Genomic DNA, 19,577 nt, shown 5'->3' with positions numbered 1-19,577 from the left:
ATAACCAGCATGACCTAATACTACTTATTTACATTTAGGGTGCATCTTGAATCATATTTGTGAGAAAAATCTTAACACAAAAAAATGCATTGCCTCTAAGTTGTGAGCTCTTCGAGACAAAAATTACCATAAAACAGATTGAAGATGTATCTATGTACATTGTTTTCTCACAGGGCATGTAAAGGAAATTTGCTGAAAATTGCTGCAAGTGGTCACAAATCAACCAATCCTGTTTCTTAAATGTGCATTATCTTGATCTTTCTCTTTGAAACTTTGTGAGCCATACAGTAAATAGTTACATGGTTCCAGGAGCTGTAATTCCCCTCTGTGCATATGTGCAGTACACAAAAAATCGTGAAAAAAAAATCATAGCTTTCAAATATTTTAAGGTCGCAGCTTTACTCTATCCATGAAACAAATCTGTCTCTAGATCTGGACGGAGTATTTCAAACTTCTACCTTATCTGTTGCAGAAGACAGAGATGGAAATGGAAAGGCAGACTTGTGTGATGCTGAGAAACAATCCATGGTCTGAACACTTTGCTTACACTGTTGAAAACTGGATTCCACTATTACCCCTCTCAGAATTTCTATATAACATGGGCAGGTCACAAACTTCTCAGATGTATTCACTCAGTCTGGCAGCCTACCCTGAATCTCTGTTACACCAGAGAACTGCACTCCAGATAATCCCAGATACAATTTAGAAGCAGCACCTCACTGTCATTGTTCTTGTGGAAGACATTGCAAGTCTTCCTTCCTGGAAGGGTTCTTAACATTTGATACAAGCTCAGAGTTACAACTTTATGTCTGAACTGGAGTCTGAGCTCCTCAGTCAGTCAAAGGTCTCCAGAGGTCAATTCTGACTCCAAGTTACCCAGTGTGAAGTAACAACATTTCCTCCCACCTCACTGCTGGGTAAAATTTCTGAGATTTTTTGTAGATTTGATTGTTTGGTATTTCAGTACAAGGCACTACACAACAGTTATTAATGGATTGACAGCAGTTATTTCACAGGGTTGTTATGATGCTCTCTTGATAATTCTGATGCATTTCAGATAATCTGATAAATACTAAAGATAATAACAGCAATAATTAGGGATTATCTAAGGATAATGTTCTACAAAGGAACACAGGCATTTTTCCCTTTTCCTTGTTTTTCAGCAAGAGCAGCTTTAGACTTTACTCATGCTTATAAGATATCCCAATACCAAGCTGTTTGCTGGTGCAGACGAAGGCTCTAGCCAGCAGTAAAAACAGACAGACGTGCTGGTGGTTGAGGAACATTTCTAGGTAGCACCACAGAAATTACTGCAGTGGGTATCCTAAGTTATCACTATCAAGACTGTTGTAATCAAAAGCAACCCAAATAAAATTTAGTCATGCCCATTAGAGAAGTTTTCAACTTGAGTTGAAAGCTGACTTTGAAGTATCAGTCTTCAAGTAAGATTTTAGGATCTTTGGAGCCCATAAGATCTATTTCACCTAGTGTTTAATCAATCTTGAAATTTCTGTGTAACTGGCAGAGAACAAGGGAAAAGGCAGGAAAAACACAAGGCATCAATGTTCCTCCTTCTTCAGGACTGCCTGAAAAGGGGAGGTGACAATATGCATGCTGGAGGAAACCAACATCATGGAAGGGAAGACTGTAGGAGGGAGCAAACATGTACAGGTGCATATTTCAGTAGTCCTTCTGCTTCCAGAACACCTTTTTAGAACCATTAATTTAAAATTAAAAAAGGATTTCCAATTACAATGTGTCTGCCCATGAAAGAACTTGACAAAGAGATGGTCATGAATACCTTCAATATCCTCAACATCTTCTAAATCAAATTCCTGCAATAGATCTGCAAAACATAAAACAGATGCCTTATTAAATACTCCTAAAAGATTATGAAGCTAAATCCAGAACCACTTAAAGGAAATATTACCTGACTTCTGCTGCCTGTTTTCAGGAGAAGTTTCGTTCATTTCCAAAGCAGATATGGGAGTCTTCAGCTGTGAAAGACAATTCAACAATTAAACACCAAATTCAAAATAACTACAAACTATTTAATGAGCAGAATAAGTAGTCATTCTAACATGAACAAATACTTACCTGTGAATTGTTGGGCTTCTCCAAAAAGCCTGGAAGTGAAAAATATTTTGGGAAATGTTATTTTTTTAAACTGTGGGTACGTTTTACCCCATTCAACATCAGTAGTTTCTACAACTAAGTATTAGTTAATACTTAGCATTATCACAAGCATTATTTCATCAAGAGTACAATACCTAACATTCCGTTTACCTCATCATGCAGCATGTGTCTTAGCATACAAGAAAAGGACAACGCATACTTCCCATTATACACCTTGGATTTAAAAATTATTGTCACAGAACTAGGACAATATAGGTGAAGCAGTAAGGTCATGCTTGTTAACAGAACAAGATTAAAATATTTAGTCCTTTTGAGGAGCTGAATCTTGCTTTCTAAAAGGATTATTTCAAAAGCCAAAGCTGGTTTGCTGCAATGAATGATCATAAATAATCACAGTAATGATTGTGATTATTCTACAAGTGCTTAATATCGAGGAGGATTTTCTTTTCCATTGATGGGACTAAGAAAGCATGGATGCAGACAGAGAAACCTCATGTATGTCTAACAAGGTAAAGTCAAGGCAGTGTTCATCAGACTGCAAGGGAACAACAGAAACAAATGTTGTCAGGTTTTAATCTACATTTACAACATAGTTCCAAATATTTTTTTAAATTTTGTCCAACATTAAATCATTTCCAAACCCACAAAATCCCACCTATTCTTCTCAAATCCTCTGCTTAAGTAATATTACGGTTTGGGTCCTCTCACTAAAGAAGTATATGAAAGAATACTTAGAATTATTAAGAATGGCTCCATGGCAATAATTTTATATTTAAACAAAATTATTTATATTTTATATTAAAAAAAACCAAAACCAGCATTAAAAAACAGTATTAAATTTCAGTAAACCTGGTGGTCCAGCAGTGTGGAAAGACCTTAGAAAGATTACCATAACCACCTTTCACCATCTTTTCACACTGATGCTAAGCTTGTCTTAGCAGAATTCTTGTCTAAGCAGAATTCCATGACAAATAGTTAACAACTACATTTGAAACTCCTGGAAGCTTGTAAAGTTTTGCTCAAGACACTCAAGAGACAGTGTCACAAACTACAGGCAGAAATCCTCAGCAAAAATCCCTGTACTTGTAGTTCTACTTTAGCTCCTAGGCAAAGCACAACATAAAGCTATCAAAATGCTATCAAAGGTTAAGCTAGGGGTGACAAAAATGCTAAGCCAGATCACAGCTGTCTTCAGCTGCATTATCATCTAAGAATGTTAAATGTTGAGAAGAGTCAGTCCTAACAGACATACACTGTCATCGCTATGAAACAAGAACCTGAATCAAAAAACTAGATACTCACTGCAAGAACACAAATAATGCAAAGAACTTCCTTTACAAACTAGCCAGCAAGTGCTGTGATTACTGGCATTAGTTAACAAACAATAACCACTTCATAGATATGGTTTGCATTCATACCGTCACAGCATTTCTAAGACAGACATGATAAAAGTTTACTTTAGCTTATAAATGCTTACAGACAAACATTAGCCCAGCAGGAAGTTACCATTGTCGCTTTCCCCTGAAACAAACTGGGAGCATGTTCCATGTCTCTCTGCAGCTGGGAGCAGCACACCACATGGTATCTTATTCTGCATTTCAGAATCCGCCTGTGTAACCTAAAACACATGAATGAGAATTGGTACAAATGCATTTTCAACTCATTTCTATACCAAAAGTTCCTGCTAAACCAATTCATGTAGCATGGTATCAAGTATATTCTAGATACAAAAATGTTTTAAGGCCCTTGGCAAGAATCCATCATAACACAGTGTATTGGAAAATCACAGCAATTTTGGTTGTTCTCAGATCTTAAGCAAAAACTTCATGCCACTATTCTGCCACACTGAAAAACCTTGACAGACTGGACAACCACAAACAAGAATTAACATGGTAACTCAAGACACAGGATGTGAACCAACACTACATGTCTGCAGTGGTCCAACATTTTTACTGAAGTTGTATATGACATTCAAGTTCATACTGCCATTCCTTAGGCATATATCCTGCGGTAGTGAATGAACACAGTGCTGGTCCCAATTGCAAGAGCCATTTGGATTGAACAAAGCAAGGCAGAGCTTAAAATCACCTTGAAACTAACAATGTTTAAGCCTTTTATTTTTAAGAAGGGGATGGGAAAAGTTTGTTTTTCTCAAAAGAAGAACCAGAGTGACTTAGCTACAGACCTTGCTGATTGCCATGGACAGAAAGAATGAAAAAGGCAAACAAGGCCAGCATGAGCAGTGCCTCTGTTGAACATGATTTTAAAGAGGACCAGAGTACACCTACAAAAGGGTAGAGAGATCTGTTAAGAACCAGCTTGCCATCCTGCTTCTAGACCCCAAGGGCAACAGCTAAGCAGGTCAGCAGACTAGGAGTATATGGTGAAAAAGCAACAATCCTGCCAGCTTCTGTGAAAAGGTCAGAATATTTTAAGCAGCAAGGAACTTCACTGTTTCAGGAATATACTGTGACCCAAGCCATTAGCTCAACCTAACTTCATCCCAACCCTAACTGAGCAGCTGGCCTAGAGCAGAATTATTTCAAGGGCCCCCAGTCACAAACATACAGCAAAAGGAAGAAAAGAGAAAATAAGCCTTTTCAACAGGAGTGTCCAAATGAAAGGGAAGCTCTCAAGTGATTCTGGATCTTATTTCTACTTCCTGTAGTGAAAACCCTTGTGTCCTTCACAAAAAGTACCTCGGAGTCCCAGGGAGATTCAGCATCTTCCTCCTGCTCTGCTCCCATTGTTGGAAGGGCACCTACAAATAAGGTAAGAAGTGAGAAGCTTGAGTGTTTGTACATCCAAAGATGCAGGTTCCATTGATTAGGACAAACTAAGAAACAAGTTTTCTTCAAGTGTTTCTTCCCACCCAGACACACCATGTTATCTCCTTTACACTTCCAGCTCCTTTTGCTTCCTTTCTATCAGAAGATGGCTATGCACAAGAGCTAACAAAGCTACAGGCAATATCCAACATGCTGGGGTAACATTCAGGAAGATACTTCAGTATCCTGCAGTTCTGCTGTATACAGAGTTAAGGTCTCTCCAGCCTACAGCTCCAAAATTTGGCATTTGCTATCACTTTCCACTGTACAGTGGATACCACAGAAACACTATACAAAACCTCCTCATGCTAACATGCACAAAGTCACCAAGAAACAATCCTCCCTTTGTTGTGCTACTAGGAAAGATCTTCCCTGACAAAGCTGTTACCCGGCCCCTCCCCAGAAGCTAGACACCTAAGCATTGCCGTTTAAAAATCGAGGCTCACACCTCAAACACTTAACCCAAACACACAAAAGCCATTTCTGTCTTGGTGGGGTTAAAATTCAAACCTCTTCCCTACAATTTTAAGACAATTTTAAGGTTTGGTCTCAGGGGGTTACTAGACAGATTTAACAATTGTATTTCTATTTTAAGCTATTCCATTAGGAAAAACTGATTCAGAATCCAATTGTGTGGACACATTCACATAAAGAAGGGGGAAGGACCTGGATGCCTGTGAGGGCACCCACCCCAGAACAGGCAACTGCTGGTTCCAATCTGAAATCTGGCTACTTACACTATGCCAAATACATACTTAGGGTAAAACACACATAGGCAGATGAGCAGGTATAGGCACAACACTAGAATACAGCAGGTTCTGCCAGTGCCCCCTGCGCAGCATCTGAGCAGCAGCTACACATGCTCTAGTAACATCTACTACAACAAGCTACTGTCTGGAGACAGACAATGGAAATGGTGCTTTGTCATCCTACTGTCAGACCTCAAATAAGTACCAAAGTGCTCTACTCTGACTAGGCTGGTAATGTTTTTAAGCACACACAGGTGGTGCTGGAAAGACCTTCTACATTTTAAAACTGGACAAGGTGAGGCACTGAACAGCTTTCTCTCAGCTTGACTCAAATCCTTCCCTGGCTTCAGCCAAGTGCAATTACAGCCATTCAATGTGACAGTACTAGTGATAAAAGGGAATACTGTTGTCACTCAAGACATTCTAATTCTCCTTCTCTTTGTTATCTGTGCATTTTGTTCAGATCACTTCAGGAAGACCATAGCAACAAATCAAGAATGGCACTTGCTTTGTATCGCATTGCTTCATACCCAATGCTACCTACAATTTCAGTTCTTTAAGAATGAATGAAAACAACACCATCTGCTTTCCTTCTCTGCCAATGCCCACTCGGACTCACAGGAAAGAGAAAATTTTGCTATCGTAGGAGTCAATCACTATTTTAGTTCATTTTCTATGCATTAATATTGGTAGAGGAAGAACTTGGGTCAGGATTTACAAAGTAATTTCTCTCACCAGAGTTGTCCTTTGAAGCTTTGTGGACTTCATGCCTATCATTACAAACATAATTTTTCACATCTTCAGCAACTGTAATTTGTAGCTTTTTGCCAGCACCCTCCTTCTCTTCATGTTCAGATGATTCTTCCTGAAAGAGACCAACCAAACAGCTGAAAAGAACAGTAACAAACATCATCTTTGCTGTTCCTCCATAAGCAATTCCTCATGTCAGCCTAACTCCAGCTTCATTTAAATTCCAATATTCCGGAGTGTATTTCTTTTTTTTTTCTACTCTGCTCCATGGAAAATCATTAGTTTCCTGCTCTCAATCTTATACAAAATTCTTTTCGTTTCCTCACTTTCAGCTATCGTGCCATAAATTTTCCTAAATTTTAATTTAAAAAAAAGTTTCCTAATACGTCACGGATAAAAGCTGTAACACAGAACCTAGAAAAAATCTAACCGATTCCAGAGTCTACTGCTGATTCTTTTTCCATACTATAATGTAATACCATAGCAAAGAAACTGTTTTGACTCCAAGTAAGAAACTAACATCAAAAATGGATGATCAAAAGATGGATATATGTGAAAAATAAGTATTAAGAGAAATCTGGTTTAGTATGTGTTTCTTACCTATCTGATCCTTAGAAAATACCCTTGTGACTGAATCATCCTTAGATACTTACTTCACTGCTTGAATGAAATGCTGCTCTCAAATTTTCTTCTTGTTTATTTAAGTGCAACTTTTCACCTTCTTTTTTCAGTGGTTTACAGACTTTATCATCTACTCCTTCATATTCCTCTTCTTCAGTATCTTCACCATCCACATGTTCAAGTAGGACAGAGGTTGGTCTTTCCCTTTCAGGTCCCGGGGTTTTTTCTGCTAACCAAGAATTATTACCACTTTCAAAGCCATCACTGAAGTTTGACCTTTTCTCTTTAACACCACAACTATCGAAGAGAGGCTGAGGTATCTCTTTTTTCCAGTCTGTCACTTCAGAATTTGGAAAACAGGAGTCAGCATTTCTGTGAAATGTCTCCTCAATCATGCTTTTTCTGTTCCAGCTTTCTTGCACATCTTGCAGATTATTTAGATTTTGAAAGACAGCTTGTTTTGGTACTGGCTTGAAAGATACTTCATTATTCATGATCTTTGGAGAGACTGCAGTTTTATTTTCCTGAAACCTTTCACAAGACCCAGCTATGAAAGACACAGGAGTATCAATAGATTCCTCCACCTTTTCATCATGTTCTTTATTTATTTCACCATCATCACAGACATTTCCCGTTCCACATTGAGCATACCCTTCATACTTTGCTTTACTGAGATACTCTAATTTCTGATTCATTTCCCCTTTAGGTTCTGTTTTCTCCTCTTCCAGTATTTCATTAGACTGAGTTTCTTCATCCTTCAGCTCTTCCTCCTCCTTTTCATCTTCAGTAAAATCTTCATCATCATCTTCCTCCTCCTCCTCTTCCTCCTCATAATCTTCATCACCATCTTCATTGTCATTTTCGTCCTCTTCCTCCTCCTCCTCCTCCTCCTCCAATTCTTCTTCATCCAGGTTGCTTGCAGCTGAGACATCTTGATTAAACAATTCTTCACTGTCCCCTTTGTTCACATTTGCACCTGACGGGATTCTTTGTTTGAGACTTTTCTTTGGTGACTTAGGACTTTCAATTCTAGAACCACCACCATTATCTTCAAGTACAAAAAAAAGAAAAATGCATGTGAACAGAAAGAATAAGGTAAACAGTAATAGGGGTGTTCTCAGATTAATGTACAAGAGAGGAGCCATTTGGGAATGTCTAGAAATGGAGAGGTTGGGCAGGATGGAGGATGAACTTGATGAAAGAAAGGGGCTTAAGGGGTGATTAATATCTTCATTTTAATGACATATTTTATTCTGAATTATTCAGTGCCATGTTTACAAAATGCTACTTTTCTGATTTACTAATTAAAAAAAACCAACTGAAACTAACAAAAAAAAACTACTTAGCAAGTCTACTTTATATATCAATATATTATCCAACTTTTGCAAATTAACTTACTGTTTTTCCTGAACTGCTGTGAAGCATTCATTAGCAGTGTCAGGTTTGGCTTCTGGAGCTTCTGTAAATAAAGATTTATTTAATATTTTTTTTTTAACAGTAACAACAAATCCTTTGTTTACATCAAATCTTGAACAGTAAATATAATCAGACAGTCCTTATGACAGTGCTGGCTCCATCCTATACTTCTAACTACACAAACACTCCTGTCATATCCAATTCAGTAAGCATGTGCAGGCACCCTTCTACAAATTGTTTCCAAAAATGTTTATGTGCGTAACTGTTCTAAAAATCTGCTTCTAATATGTGTAATACTTAAGTAAAATTCAATTATATTTAAAAAGTGCATTTTCAAGATGCTTACTTGCAAATGTGCACAAGGTAACTATTAATATCCCCATACTTAATGCATAAATTTAGTCCCTGCAAGTACACTTTAAAAATACCCCTAAAATTCAAAATCATGACAGCAAAATGTATCATTTCTATTTAAATCAGTTCAAGAAAATAAAATCAAGTGAAAACTAAACATGCTTGCATCTCCAGCATCACAGAGTGGGTTGAACTACCACACTCAGGTTCTACATCACAGCACAATGCCAGTGCAACAGATGATGCTCCAGACATCATTCAGAAGTTCATAATTCTACAGATTATTAGTAAAAACAGTAGGCATAAGAGCTTGTAACCAACAAAACGAGTACTACCCAAAGATTAAAAAAAAAAAAAAAAAAAGGAGGAAAACCATGCAGTGTGAGATCACATGCAAGTACTGAATGTCATCTTATAGAAGAAAATAGATGACCCATTTGAGTAACTCATCTGCTCACTGAGCACTCCTGAGGAACCTGCTGAGGAAAGGAGAACTAGGTGATGAGAATTTTTACAGATATTGATAAATAAATGTCCTTTGGAATCACTTTGGAATCTATCCCCAAATTTACAGAAAACAAAGAACAATGACTGGACAAGAAAGGATAGGTTATAATAATAACTTGCAAAATTTTGAAGTCTGCAAATCTAACTCATATGAACAGAAAAAAATATAAAACTATGTGGTTATCTTGTCACCTACTGCGTTTTGGCTTCAAATTACAAATCTACTGCATACTCTGTCACAGGTACAGGTCCTTATGAAAAACTCACAGCAGAAAGAAGACCGGCAGGCCAGAAATTACTTTAAAGAGAAAACAATATTGGCTGGAGCTGCAGTTTCTTTCAGTTTCAAAGAAAATTTGCCTTCAAACCCCTTATTTTCACAGGATATTTTTCCTGTAAATGCACCATACCTTGGGGGTAAAATCAAGTTCCTCTTCCTCAGAGGTATGCCAACTGTCATCGCTCCCCTCTTTCTCAGAGCTTCTTTAAAAGCAAAGTAAAATGAGTACTGTGTCTCTCAAGTCATTCCTCAGGTAAGTGTTATTATTTTTAAAGTCTCACCTTATTGAGTCTCCTTGAGAGAAGTCATCTATTGCTGTTCAAACATTAATCAACATGTTGAAATTAAATTTAGCATGCTAAAAATTAACCATTTGAAAATTAAACATTTTACATGGACAACACAACACATCATAACAGAACGATGCTTTGGGTAGTAAATTCACTACAAGGTGGCATAAATGACTGCATTTCCAAAACAAAATTACGTCTTTAAACAATACTGAATTAGAAAAAAAAAAAAAAAAAAAAAAAAAGGAAATAAAAAGACCAGAGCTATATCTCTTCTGGAGTCTTATACCTAGAAGTTTAAAAAACATAGAAACACACCTAAACTAAAAAAAAATAAAAAAAAAAAAAAAAGCATAACATTAATATCCTACATTAGTAAACAATTAACAAAATGGTAGTGGTTTAACAATACATTAAGAACTTCCAAAGTACTCATCTTACACGTCAGATTCAGAGATTTATTCTTTTATGCAGCATTATGTATCACATTATGCTAAATATTACACTATCCGCTGCTCTACCCAGTTACAGATTGTTTTGCAAAGGTAATGAAAATCAAAGAGCATAATCAAGCTCTAAATCTCAAGTAGAAGGAGCACCAACACTTCTGTACACTGCATCAAAAAGGGAATTCAGCAGACACGAGTGGCAAACCCAGGGCATTCTATAGCACACTCCAAGCTTTCATCAGTGTTACAAACTCCTATTATCCTATCGCAGTAGGATAATAGGATAAATCGGGTCAGAAGGAACCTTGTGAAGTCTCTTAGCCAGCCTTCTCAAAGCGAGCTCAGTTATGGGGTCAGATAAGGTTGTTCAGGGCTTTATCCAGTCTGGTCTTAAACACTTCCAAGGAGGGAGACTGTACAACCTCTCTGTTGCACTGTTCCCACATCCAATTTGAAACTATTTTGTTGCCATTTATGACTCTTATATCTCTTCTTCCTGTCAATGTACCACGGGGAAGCACCTGGCTTTGTCTTCTCACATATACTAGAAGCTGCTGCTAGGTCCCTTGCAAATTCTCTAGGTGGAAAAATTCCAGTTTCTTCAACCTGCTCTCAAAGGGCAAATATCCCTGTCCCTGATGAATCTGATGGCTTTCCACTGAGCTTGCTCACTTTTGAAAGACAAATCTCTCTTGAACAGGACGCTCAAATTACACCCAGAGCACTGGACATAATCCAGAGAGTGCCAAGTAGAGGTGGATAATCACTTTCCTCAATCTCTTGGCTATGCTGCTCTTAATACAACTCAGAACACTGCTGCCAGGGCACCTTGCTGCTGGCTCATTCTCAGCTCACTCTGCCAAGACCCATCAGGCTTTCTCAGCAAGGCATCTCTCCTGCCAGGCACAGCCCGCATGCTTTGTAGCAAGGGGTTGTTCTTTACCATGCGCAGATTTTGCATTTGCCCTGGTTGAATTTTCCTAGACAGACTTGAGAGTTCATTTACACAGTCTGTCAGAGTAAATCCCTCTGAATGACAGCACTGCCCTAAGTGCATCCACTGATCCTCCCAATGTAGGGCTATTTGCAAACTTGTGTAGAGTGCACTCTAGCACATCACTGATCCATTAAAGAAACCTGACCTCTAGGAATCCAGCTTCAAGAGTGCTAGAACCTTCTCAACTATCAACAGCTAAGATCATTTAAAAGGGCTCTTCAATTCCCAAAACAGAAGGGGAAAATTAACACAACTTCCAATAGTACCTATTTCAGCATTCCTCAAGTTCTTGATAACTAATTCTTGTCAACTATCATAACAACCAATCCAAGGTCTTTGGCAGAATCATTAAAGGCAAAAGAAAACAAAGGCATATAATATGCCTGAAGACATCTCCTCCACTAGCATTAAACCAAAATAGCATGGAAATTTTGTCTGTTCTAAAGACAGGGTACATGTAGAAATGTTGATGAGTACATCTCCTGACCTGCACAGGACTTTTGGACAATGAAATACAGTGTGCATGTCATGTAGAGAAAGCCTAGAAGCTGAAACAAGGACACACTAACAGTTAAAAATACCTACACAGTCTCTAATTTTTACTGTTTCCTTTTGCAAACACACAATATTTAAATAATATTAATTACTTGTACATAACACAGTTCCTGTTAACTCAATCAGTACCAGCAGTCTAACCTACCTGCTGATTTCCCAAGCTGAGTAAAAACATCTCCATCAGTGTGGAGCAGTCAGTTATCACGCCTGATGGGTGACTTCAGTTATATTTTCAATTAGTACAGTTTTAAGTAATCAAAAGAGCTGAGTAAGTTTTCTGAAATTTTGCTTCCAATGAACAGATTAGCTCAGTTGGGTAGACCATGGTGCTAATAATAGCAAGTTTGTGGGTTCAATCCCTGTTTGGGCCAGTCACTTAAGTGCTGGACTTGATCTTTGTGGGTCCCTTCTAACTCCAAATATTCTGTCATTCTGTAAATAGTGATTTTAAGCAGTAATCAAGAACAAGTCACATTGTCCTTTAGAAGGCAAGAGAGAAAGTTCATGAGTTACCTCTTAGACAACTCTGATTACAGTAGAAATGGGATCTAGAAAAGCAGTCTCTGGGGATTGCTTATTTCCACTTTAATTCAAGCCCATTTCCATTTCAGAATAAAAGAAGGGCTTATTTTAAAAAATATTTACTATCACCAACGACACAAAGCAAACGCTAAATTCAATAATAAAGAAACAAGGCAAAACATGCAAACAAACAAAAATCACGCAAAGCCTGCTCTCAAATGGAGTTCATAAAACCAGTACCATCAAAATAGGAGCCTCCAGGATAATAAACATCATAGATGTGTTGATATCTGTATACTGTACAACATGTTTCATATTTGAAATGCTACTGTGTAAAATACCTTTCCTTGATTTTCCTGTTCTTGATGTCTGGTTAGAAGACTGTTGAATTTCTATATCCATTTAGGAAAAGGCATGGAAAGGACAGATGGAACAATGACATCAGAATAAACTGGAATTTCCAGAAACTTGGAAAACACAAGCAGTACATCAAAACAGCTACAGCGATGGGAGAACATACTGGGACTATCAGCCTATTCTACAGTTAGAAGTGCTGGAAACAACCCAACCAGAGTCTAAAAACTCTGCTCTCAAAGGACAGGGTCATACAGTAACTTAATGTACCTGCTCCATGTAAAACATCCATATGTCAGTATTTTGAAACCCTGAAACATATTATCAGAAATATACTCTCCTGACAATTTTGTATTTCCCCCAACTTGACTACTTCTTGTCTAGCAGAGATGCAAAGTAAATTCCTTCATAGTTGTAGAGTGCCTTACACATATAGCACACCAAAGTCCTTATTCTAAGCATCTCAAAAACCCGTATGTGTCAAGAACCAAACTTTGGAGACAGGGAGGAAATCTTGGCTCCCTGTACTCAGACCAGCATGCAACTTTGAGACATTATGTTATTTACACACACTTGTCTTAAGTTACAGTTTTAGCATGTTTGTTATCCCTGGCTAAAAAAGGAACCCAGTAACTTGTTGCCTTGAACCAGCTCATCTTAAAAGTTGTGTCAGTTGGTGCCTGATACAAACATAGGCCACTTCTACCTCAGTTTGAAGAGTCCTGCTTATATTAATTTGGCCACGCTGAACCACTTAGACATGACAAGAGGGCAGCCAGGGCTATAAAGCAGGCCACAATTGGACCAAAATGGGTGTACTGACTGGTGTATCACACATATGTGTTTGTGTGTGTACATCTCTGTGTGTTTTGGAACACAAGTTCAGAATATAAATCACTATGCTTCTGCTCTAACCATCCCACTTAGTAAAATGCAAGAATTCATTCTGTTGTTGCAGCTAACTGACACCAAATTCCTTCATGATGCAACATTTGTCTCAGAACAGAAGGGAGTCCTGCTTCTATTGATTTTACCACAGGGAAGGAATGTGGCAAAATTACTTGTATCAAAACAAGATACATTTAAAGAGTTAAGAAAGGACCGCATGATGGTTTCTCATCTCTTCTACATTTCTCAGCATTCTGAAGGGATAATACAGGACAGCTATTACTGAACTTGGGAGATAGAAATCACTGAATTCTTTTCAAAGAGCTCTACGATGGAAACCCAACAGTTTCCATAGGGACCCGGAAACATGAAAGGAACAACACATCACACAGTAAGTATTCATATAAACAAAAGCCAACTTTTGAAGTAGGCTGAATTGCTCATTAGAGGAGAGTATTTTGAAAAATATTCAACAAGTGCAAAATCAGCAAAAGGAGCAAAGACAACACTGAAGATCCCAGAAAAATTTATAGAAGAGCCACAGAAACTAAAATAATTCCAAAATAGGTTTCTCTGTTGTCCTGAGACCATTCCAACTTCTCCTCTAACAGAGGCTTCAAAGTTTGTTACTGCAGCATATTAGAAGGACTCGCATGCTACAGGACCTGTAGTTTTTGTGTGCAGGTTAGAGACTGCAGAATTAATGCAGGTAAATATTCTCTTTATGATACTAATCTCTAAGAGACAGTAAAAGTGTGCACTGTTTGGGCAAAAGCAATGTTTTCTTGATTAAATCACCTGTACCAAAATCGTTAAAAAAGAAAAAAATCCTGCAATCTACCAAGAAACTTTCCAAATCTCTGACTAGGTCAAATCAAGTGTTCCTAAGTCAAAGCAACAAAGCCTGACTCTAAATTAAATTCCTGTATCTAGGAAAGGTCAGTGAGGAAAAATATCCGGAGTAAGAAACTGTATTTCAAGGAATAATGAATTGTGTTTGAGCAATGTCTTCTGCCCATTTGCCACAGAGTACCAAAGAACCGCCCTTACAAATTCGGAAAGAATAAAATCTCCCACTTGTAGGGCTTAAAATGTAAAGAGCAAGACACACTATTTCATTTATACTAAGGTTTTCATTTTCTAAGATTCCTCAAGGACTCTGAGCTCATAACCACAGACTGAATTTTTAAAACTCACTGAAGGATTTATTTTTTTAATAACAAGGCAATTTAATTTTTCTGGATCACAAGGTAATTATTTTCTAAAAAAAATTCATAAAAATTACTGAAAATAGAAGAAAAGCATTATTTTTATTGTAAATCAAACCATGCTCTAGCCAATACAGCATTCACAGACACTGCTATGTTAATGCCAACAAAGTTACTTTTCCAATACAGTATTTGCTAAGTGTGTCTCTGCAGCACCTACATATAAACAGTTATAACTGATTTTGAGAAATAGGTCATGCAAAAAGGACCTTAGTGCAGATGGAACTATTAACATTAAAATGAAGACACAAAGTTCATGAAAATCAACAAGACATACCTTTCTGCTCATTTCTTTGCTGCTTCCCAAGTACAGAAAGAGGAACAGCTACTCAGGTGGAACCCACTGCTTTTGTGATTGGATTTTCACAATCTGAGTTGCCACCTCTAGGTAAAAGTACACACTTGAAAAGTAAACACTTTTGCCTAGCTCCTTCCCTATCGTACTCTCTCTCTCAAGGAAAACCCAAATAGGTGGACAGTCTGACAGAGAGAAAGCAACAACCCTAAGAAGTGAACACAAGAATGCAAATCAAATGCTTTCACAGTCTGACAAGCAGCATTTCCAACTATAATGAAATAAGCACATTCACAAAGCTTGTGCTACTCCATCTGATGCCTCCACTAAAGCCAATGGTGAACACAGTAAGCGCTAACAACACAACCCACTAAGAAAAAGCCACACTGATTCTCCTCCTGAGCTACTCCATGGTGAAGGGTCTTACCTCCTCTGTCCACAGCAGGAGCACCCAATGTAAAGCCAGCAGCTGCTGCCCTGTGTGGAACACCAAGTGCTGTGATGCCTCGTGCACCGCCACCTGTAGAAGCTTCTCCTGTGTTTTCCCAGTCTGCATATTCTGCCAGTTGTTTGCTAAGACTGTACAGAAAAAGAGAGGAAATGCATTGGATAAAAAATAATCCCATACTTCCATATACCATTTAACAGAAGAGTTAACAGCCACCTCTTATCCTATCCATAGCCACTTAGATTTATACACTCATATGCACTTACTGCATGACTATTACACACTTCAATATTCACTACAGTCATGTTCACTCTACAGTCATATTCAAACCTACGAAGGTATTAACTCCTGCTTAGTACTTGTCAAGTTTCACCTCTGGATAACGGTAGGATACAGATATATTTTAGAGTTTATACTGAGCAAAAGTGAGCTTAGCAATAAAACTTGAAATCTAATAGAGAACTCTGGGTAAAAATTTTCCTCAACTTCCAAGTTAACACTAGACACTAGAATGATACATATCAGAAGACAGAAGGACATGACCATGAGTTGTGCCGGGGAAGGATAAACTGGATATTAGGAAAAACTACTTCAGGGAAAGGGTTGTCACACAGACAGACTTAGAACAGACTGACCAGTGAAGCTATTGAGTCACCAGCCCTGGAGGTATTTGAAAGATGTTGTAGTTTGGCTTTTAGGGATGTGGTTTAGTGGTGGGCTTGGCAGGGTTAGGTTGATTCTCAGAGGCCTTTTATAATTTGAATGATTCTATGAAGACATCACTGAGAATATCTTCAACACAAGTCTCAGCACACTATTAAACTTTAGTGCTGCTATCAAACATTATCAAAAACCACACTGATAACTGACAACTTAGTCTAATGATACAGTTTAAAATTTACCTAGAATATCCATGAATAACAGCATAATCCTCAGCTGTCCATCCATTAGTGTCTTTCTGGGAAACATCAGCACCATACCGAAGAAGAACCTTTATCACATTAAGCTCTCCACCAGAAGCAGCAGTCATAAGTGGGGTTCTGAAGGATCCAGGAAATATGATATGAAATAGATTACCTTACAGTTGCCATACATATTTTTCTTTCTGTTCACCCTCAAAAAAGCATACTCTCCATTACTTTTAAATGAACAAAAGAAAAAACATTTTTCATTAAGATAAGCAATAAAATGGGAGAGGGTCTCAAAACAATTAAATATTTAATCTTAAAGCTTTCACACAGACAACACGTAGAAACTCTAATACTATGCAGGAGATGGCTTTTCAATTTGAGGGAATGCTGCTGAGCTAGTGGCAGGCTTCCTGCCAGAAAGGCCATCAGAGACCATAACATTTAGCAATCCCCAATGTGGAAAGCATCGAACAAGATATGACAGCAAGCACTGAGGTGCTTGCTGTCATATCTTTCACACAACCATCTTTCACAAGTCACACAGAAGTAACTGCTTCTGAGTGGCTCCTTGTTTTGTATTTTTTCAAACCTCACTCCCATGTCTCTCTCAAGCCAAGCTGAAGAATATTAAAGAGACCATGTAAAGTTTTGACAGCCCCTCACCTTTCACATTGATCTCGAGCATGCACATCAGCTCCTTGTTTAAGGAGAAACTCCATTATTTCTTCATGATGTTCGGAGACAGCAAGAATAAGAGGGGTACATCCCTCCTGAAAGGGCAGATAAAGTTAAAAATCAAAAAACAAAAAAAACCCCAACTAAACAAAACTTTAAGAAAAATGTGAACACAACTTTTGGAAAGCACTTCATTAACAAATATAACATTTACCTTATTTTGGGCATCAATATTGGCATTATGCTGAAGTAACAGCCCTGCTACAGTTGTACTACCAGACAGGACAGCCAGGTGAAGGGCAGTGTTGCCATCAGCATCTGCCAGATTTGGGTCAGCACCATGTTCTAGCAGAATAGCCGCACATTTTTCTTGCTGGCACTGTACTGCCTGGAAACAAAACACAAAAAACTTCCAGCACTTACAGTTTCACTTTGTTGCAATTCCTCCAGTTTCCCAACACTGGGAATTAAGAGCACCTTCAAATTTAGCTAATATATGCCCATGCAACGACAACCACAATATGCATGATTTTACAAAGGTCTACATAAAGAATACTGAAAATACATAATTTAGTTCAAAATCAGTAAGTCTCACTTGCAAGAACATACCATAGTCCACGTACCTTCATCAGTGGTGATCTATTATCATTGTCAAAAAGATTTAGCTTACACTTGTTTTCTACTAGAAACGTAACTACATCCACATGGCCATTTGCACAAGCAAGATGCAGAGCTGTCCTAAAAATTAAATAAATTGAATTAGCACAGACAGGGATAATTTCAGGTTTTTTGATAAACAGACATGACAAGTTTCACTTTGCAAATCTCAAGCTTAAGGACCCACTCCATTAGCTGCACAGTAGCTGCACACCAAATGCTTGGGACTAGCTAGCAAAAACCCTCCACAGCATCTGCTTAGTAAGGAGACATTTCCTTCATTGTAGAACAGAATCTGCAGAGATTCCTGTGCCCAGGTGTTGTCCTCTGTAGTGTGGGACTTCACATGTGGAACAGCAACAGAGACCAAAGCCAGGGAATCTGAGGACTATGGCAAATCAACTTCTAAGTTTTTCTTTGATTATTCACGGGCCAGAAGTGTACTGGAGATGTTAGAGATGGGCTGAATTGCAAGAATATTAGAGCTTTCCCTCACTTGGAGAATTTTTCCTTTTCTCTAGCTTTTTTACTACTGAAGCAAAACCAAGAACACATGTGGCCCAAAGTGCCTCTAACAATATGTAGCAAACCAGAGAGCAGAACACTCTGATCCTGACTACAGGAAAGTAGTTTTTGACTTTCCTGTAATGTTTAACTATCATAGTGATAAAAAGCCTACTACAGATTAAGTCCTCTCCAATGAGGCAATACTGTGTTCCCACAATATATAACCAGCACAGGAAAACTGAACTTTTTTTTTTAATTTAAAGCCTTGCCAGGAGGAAAAGCAGTCCTTCAAAACACAGCATCTTAGGTCTGATGTCAATTAACCAATCTATTCGTACCCAAAGACACAATCACCAAGGAAGTCCTTCATGTCTTTCCTCCTACGAATCTAGTAGGTGTTTTCAGGGCAATAAAACTACATGAGCTTTACTGATGCCAGAAGTCCAGCCCAGGAAGCTGAGCTACTCTGCTAAAACCAGACCCTCTTCAGAATATCACAAAGGATTTTTCAGAAAAGGTGATTCCCTTTTGCTTATGATAGATCACTAGGAACTAAGCTGCAGCCCAGGGCTTCTCCTTAAGGTAAAACTGTTAAGTGCTTGCTGTGCTTGACGCAAACCCCAACACAACACCTGCGAGAAGGCAACAGCTTCTCCTACAAGTGACTGACCAGATTTTCCAGTCCAAGGTACTGATGAGCTGTATCAAAGCCTGAGAGCAAAAAACTAACTGCCACCTAATACCACACTGTGGCTGAGGCTGCCAGATCACACTCAAAAAAGGCAACTATGCGTGCAGGATCAATAAACATGTTTATTTTGCGTTATAAATCCTTCCTGCAGTGTCCGCCTTTCTTGAAGCTGCTCTCAGCTGAGGCGGCAGCACATCCTTCAGGCTCAACTACCGACTCCGCAGGCTGAGCCCTGAGAGATGCAAGAGATGGGTGCGATTACACTCAGACTTCAAACCCTGGCTAGAGAATGGCCACAAGGCTCCTCTTGCAACTCCTCTTTGCCAGGCTAAGAGCTCGCTTCCACCCCCGCGTCCCGGGGCAAGGACATAGGAGTCCGGGAATGAGGGCAGCACTGAGGAAGCCGGGTCAAATGGTAAGGCGACAGTT

At 38.5% G+C, this 19,577-nt stretch overlaps 1 protein-coding gene across 2 annotated transcripts in view; it reads right to left on the bottom strand.

Annotated features, from left to right (window-relative positions):
- The window catches only part of LOC103813686 (ankyrin repeat domain-containing protein 26-like), a 47,162-nt gene that overhangs the window by 26,991 nt on the left and 594 nt on the right, over positions 1 to 19,577 (bottom strand). The window contains exons 2-16 of one of the 2 annotated variants that reach the window (XM_018910184.3): positions 17,917 to 18,031; positions 17,508 to 17,681; positions 17,282 to 17,388; positions 16,610 to 16,747; positions 15,687 to 15,838; positions 9,923 to 9,956; positions 9,772 to 9,844; positions 8,483 to 8,543; positions 7,117 to 8,132; positions 6,449 to 6,578; positions 4,836 to 4,897; positions 3,643 to 3,754; positions 2,098 to 2,126; positions 1,931 to 1,997; positions 1,802 to 1,846 (exon numbers count right to left, since the gene is read on the bottom strand). In XM_018910184.3, coding sequence (XP_018765729.1) covers positions 1,802 to 1,846; positions 1,931 to 1,997; positions 2,098 to 2,126; positions 3,643 to 3,754; positions 4,836 to 4,897; positions 6,449 to 6,578; positions 7,117 to 8,132; positions 8,483 to 8,543; positions 9,772 to 9,844; positions 9,923 to 9,956; positions 15,687 to 15,838; positions 16,610 to 16,747; positions 17,282 to 17,388; positions 17,508 to 17,681; positions 17,917 to 18,031 — 2,315 coding nt within the window. The remainder of the gene's footprint in view (positions 1 to 1,801; positions 1,847 to 1,930; positions 1,998 to 2,097; positions 2,127 to 3,642; positions 3,755 to 4,835; positions 4,898 to 6,448; positions 6,579 to 7,116; positions 8,133 to 8,482; positions 8,544 to 9,771; positions 9,845 to 9,922; positions 9,957 to 15,686; positions 15,839 to 16,609; positions 16,748 to 17,281; positions 17,389 to 17,507; positions 17,682 to 17,916; positions 18,032 to 19,577) is intronic. The other variant, XM_030238579.2, reaches the window with a different exon arrangement.

This window comes from Serinus canaria, chromosome 1A (assembly GCF_022539315.1).
Source record: "Serinus canaria isolate serCan28SL12 chromosome 1A, serCan2020, whole genome shotgun sequence".
In the NCBI taxonomy this organism is placed as follows: Eukaryota; Metazoa; Chordata; class Aves; order Passeriformes; family Fringillidae; genus Serinus; species Serinus canaria.
Note: the sequence above shows the minus strand (reverse complement) of the source record. Positions and strands in the feature narration are given on the sequence as shown.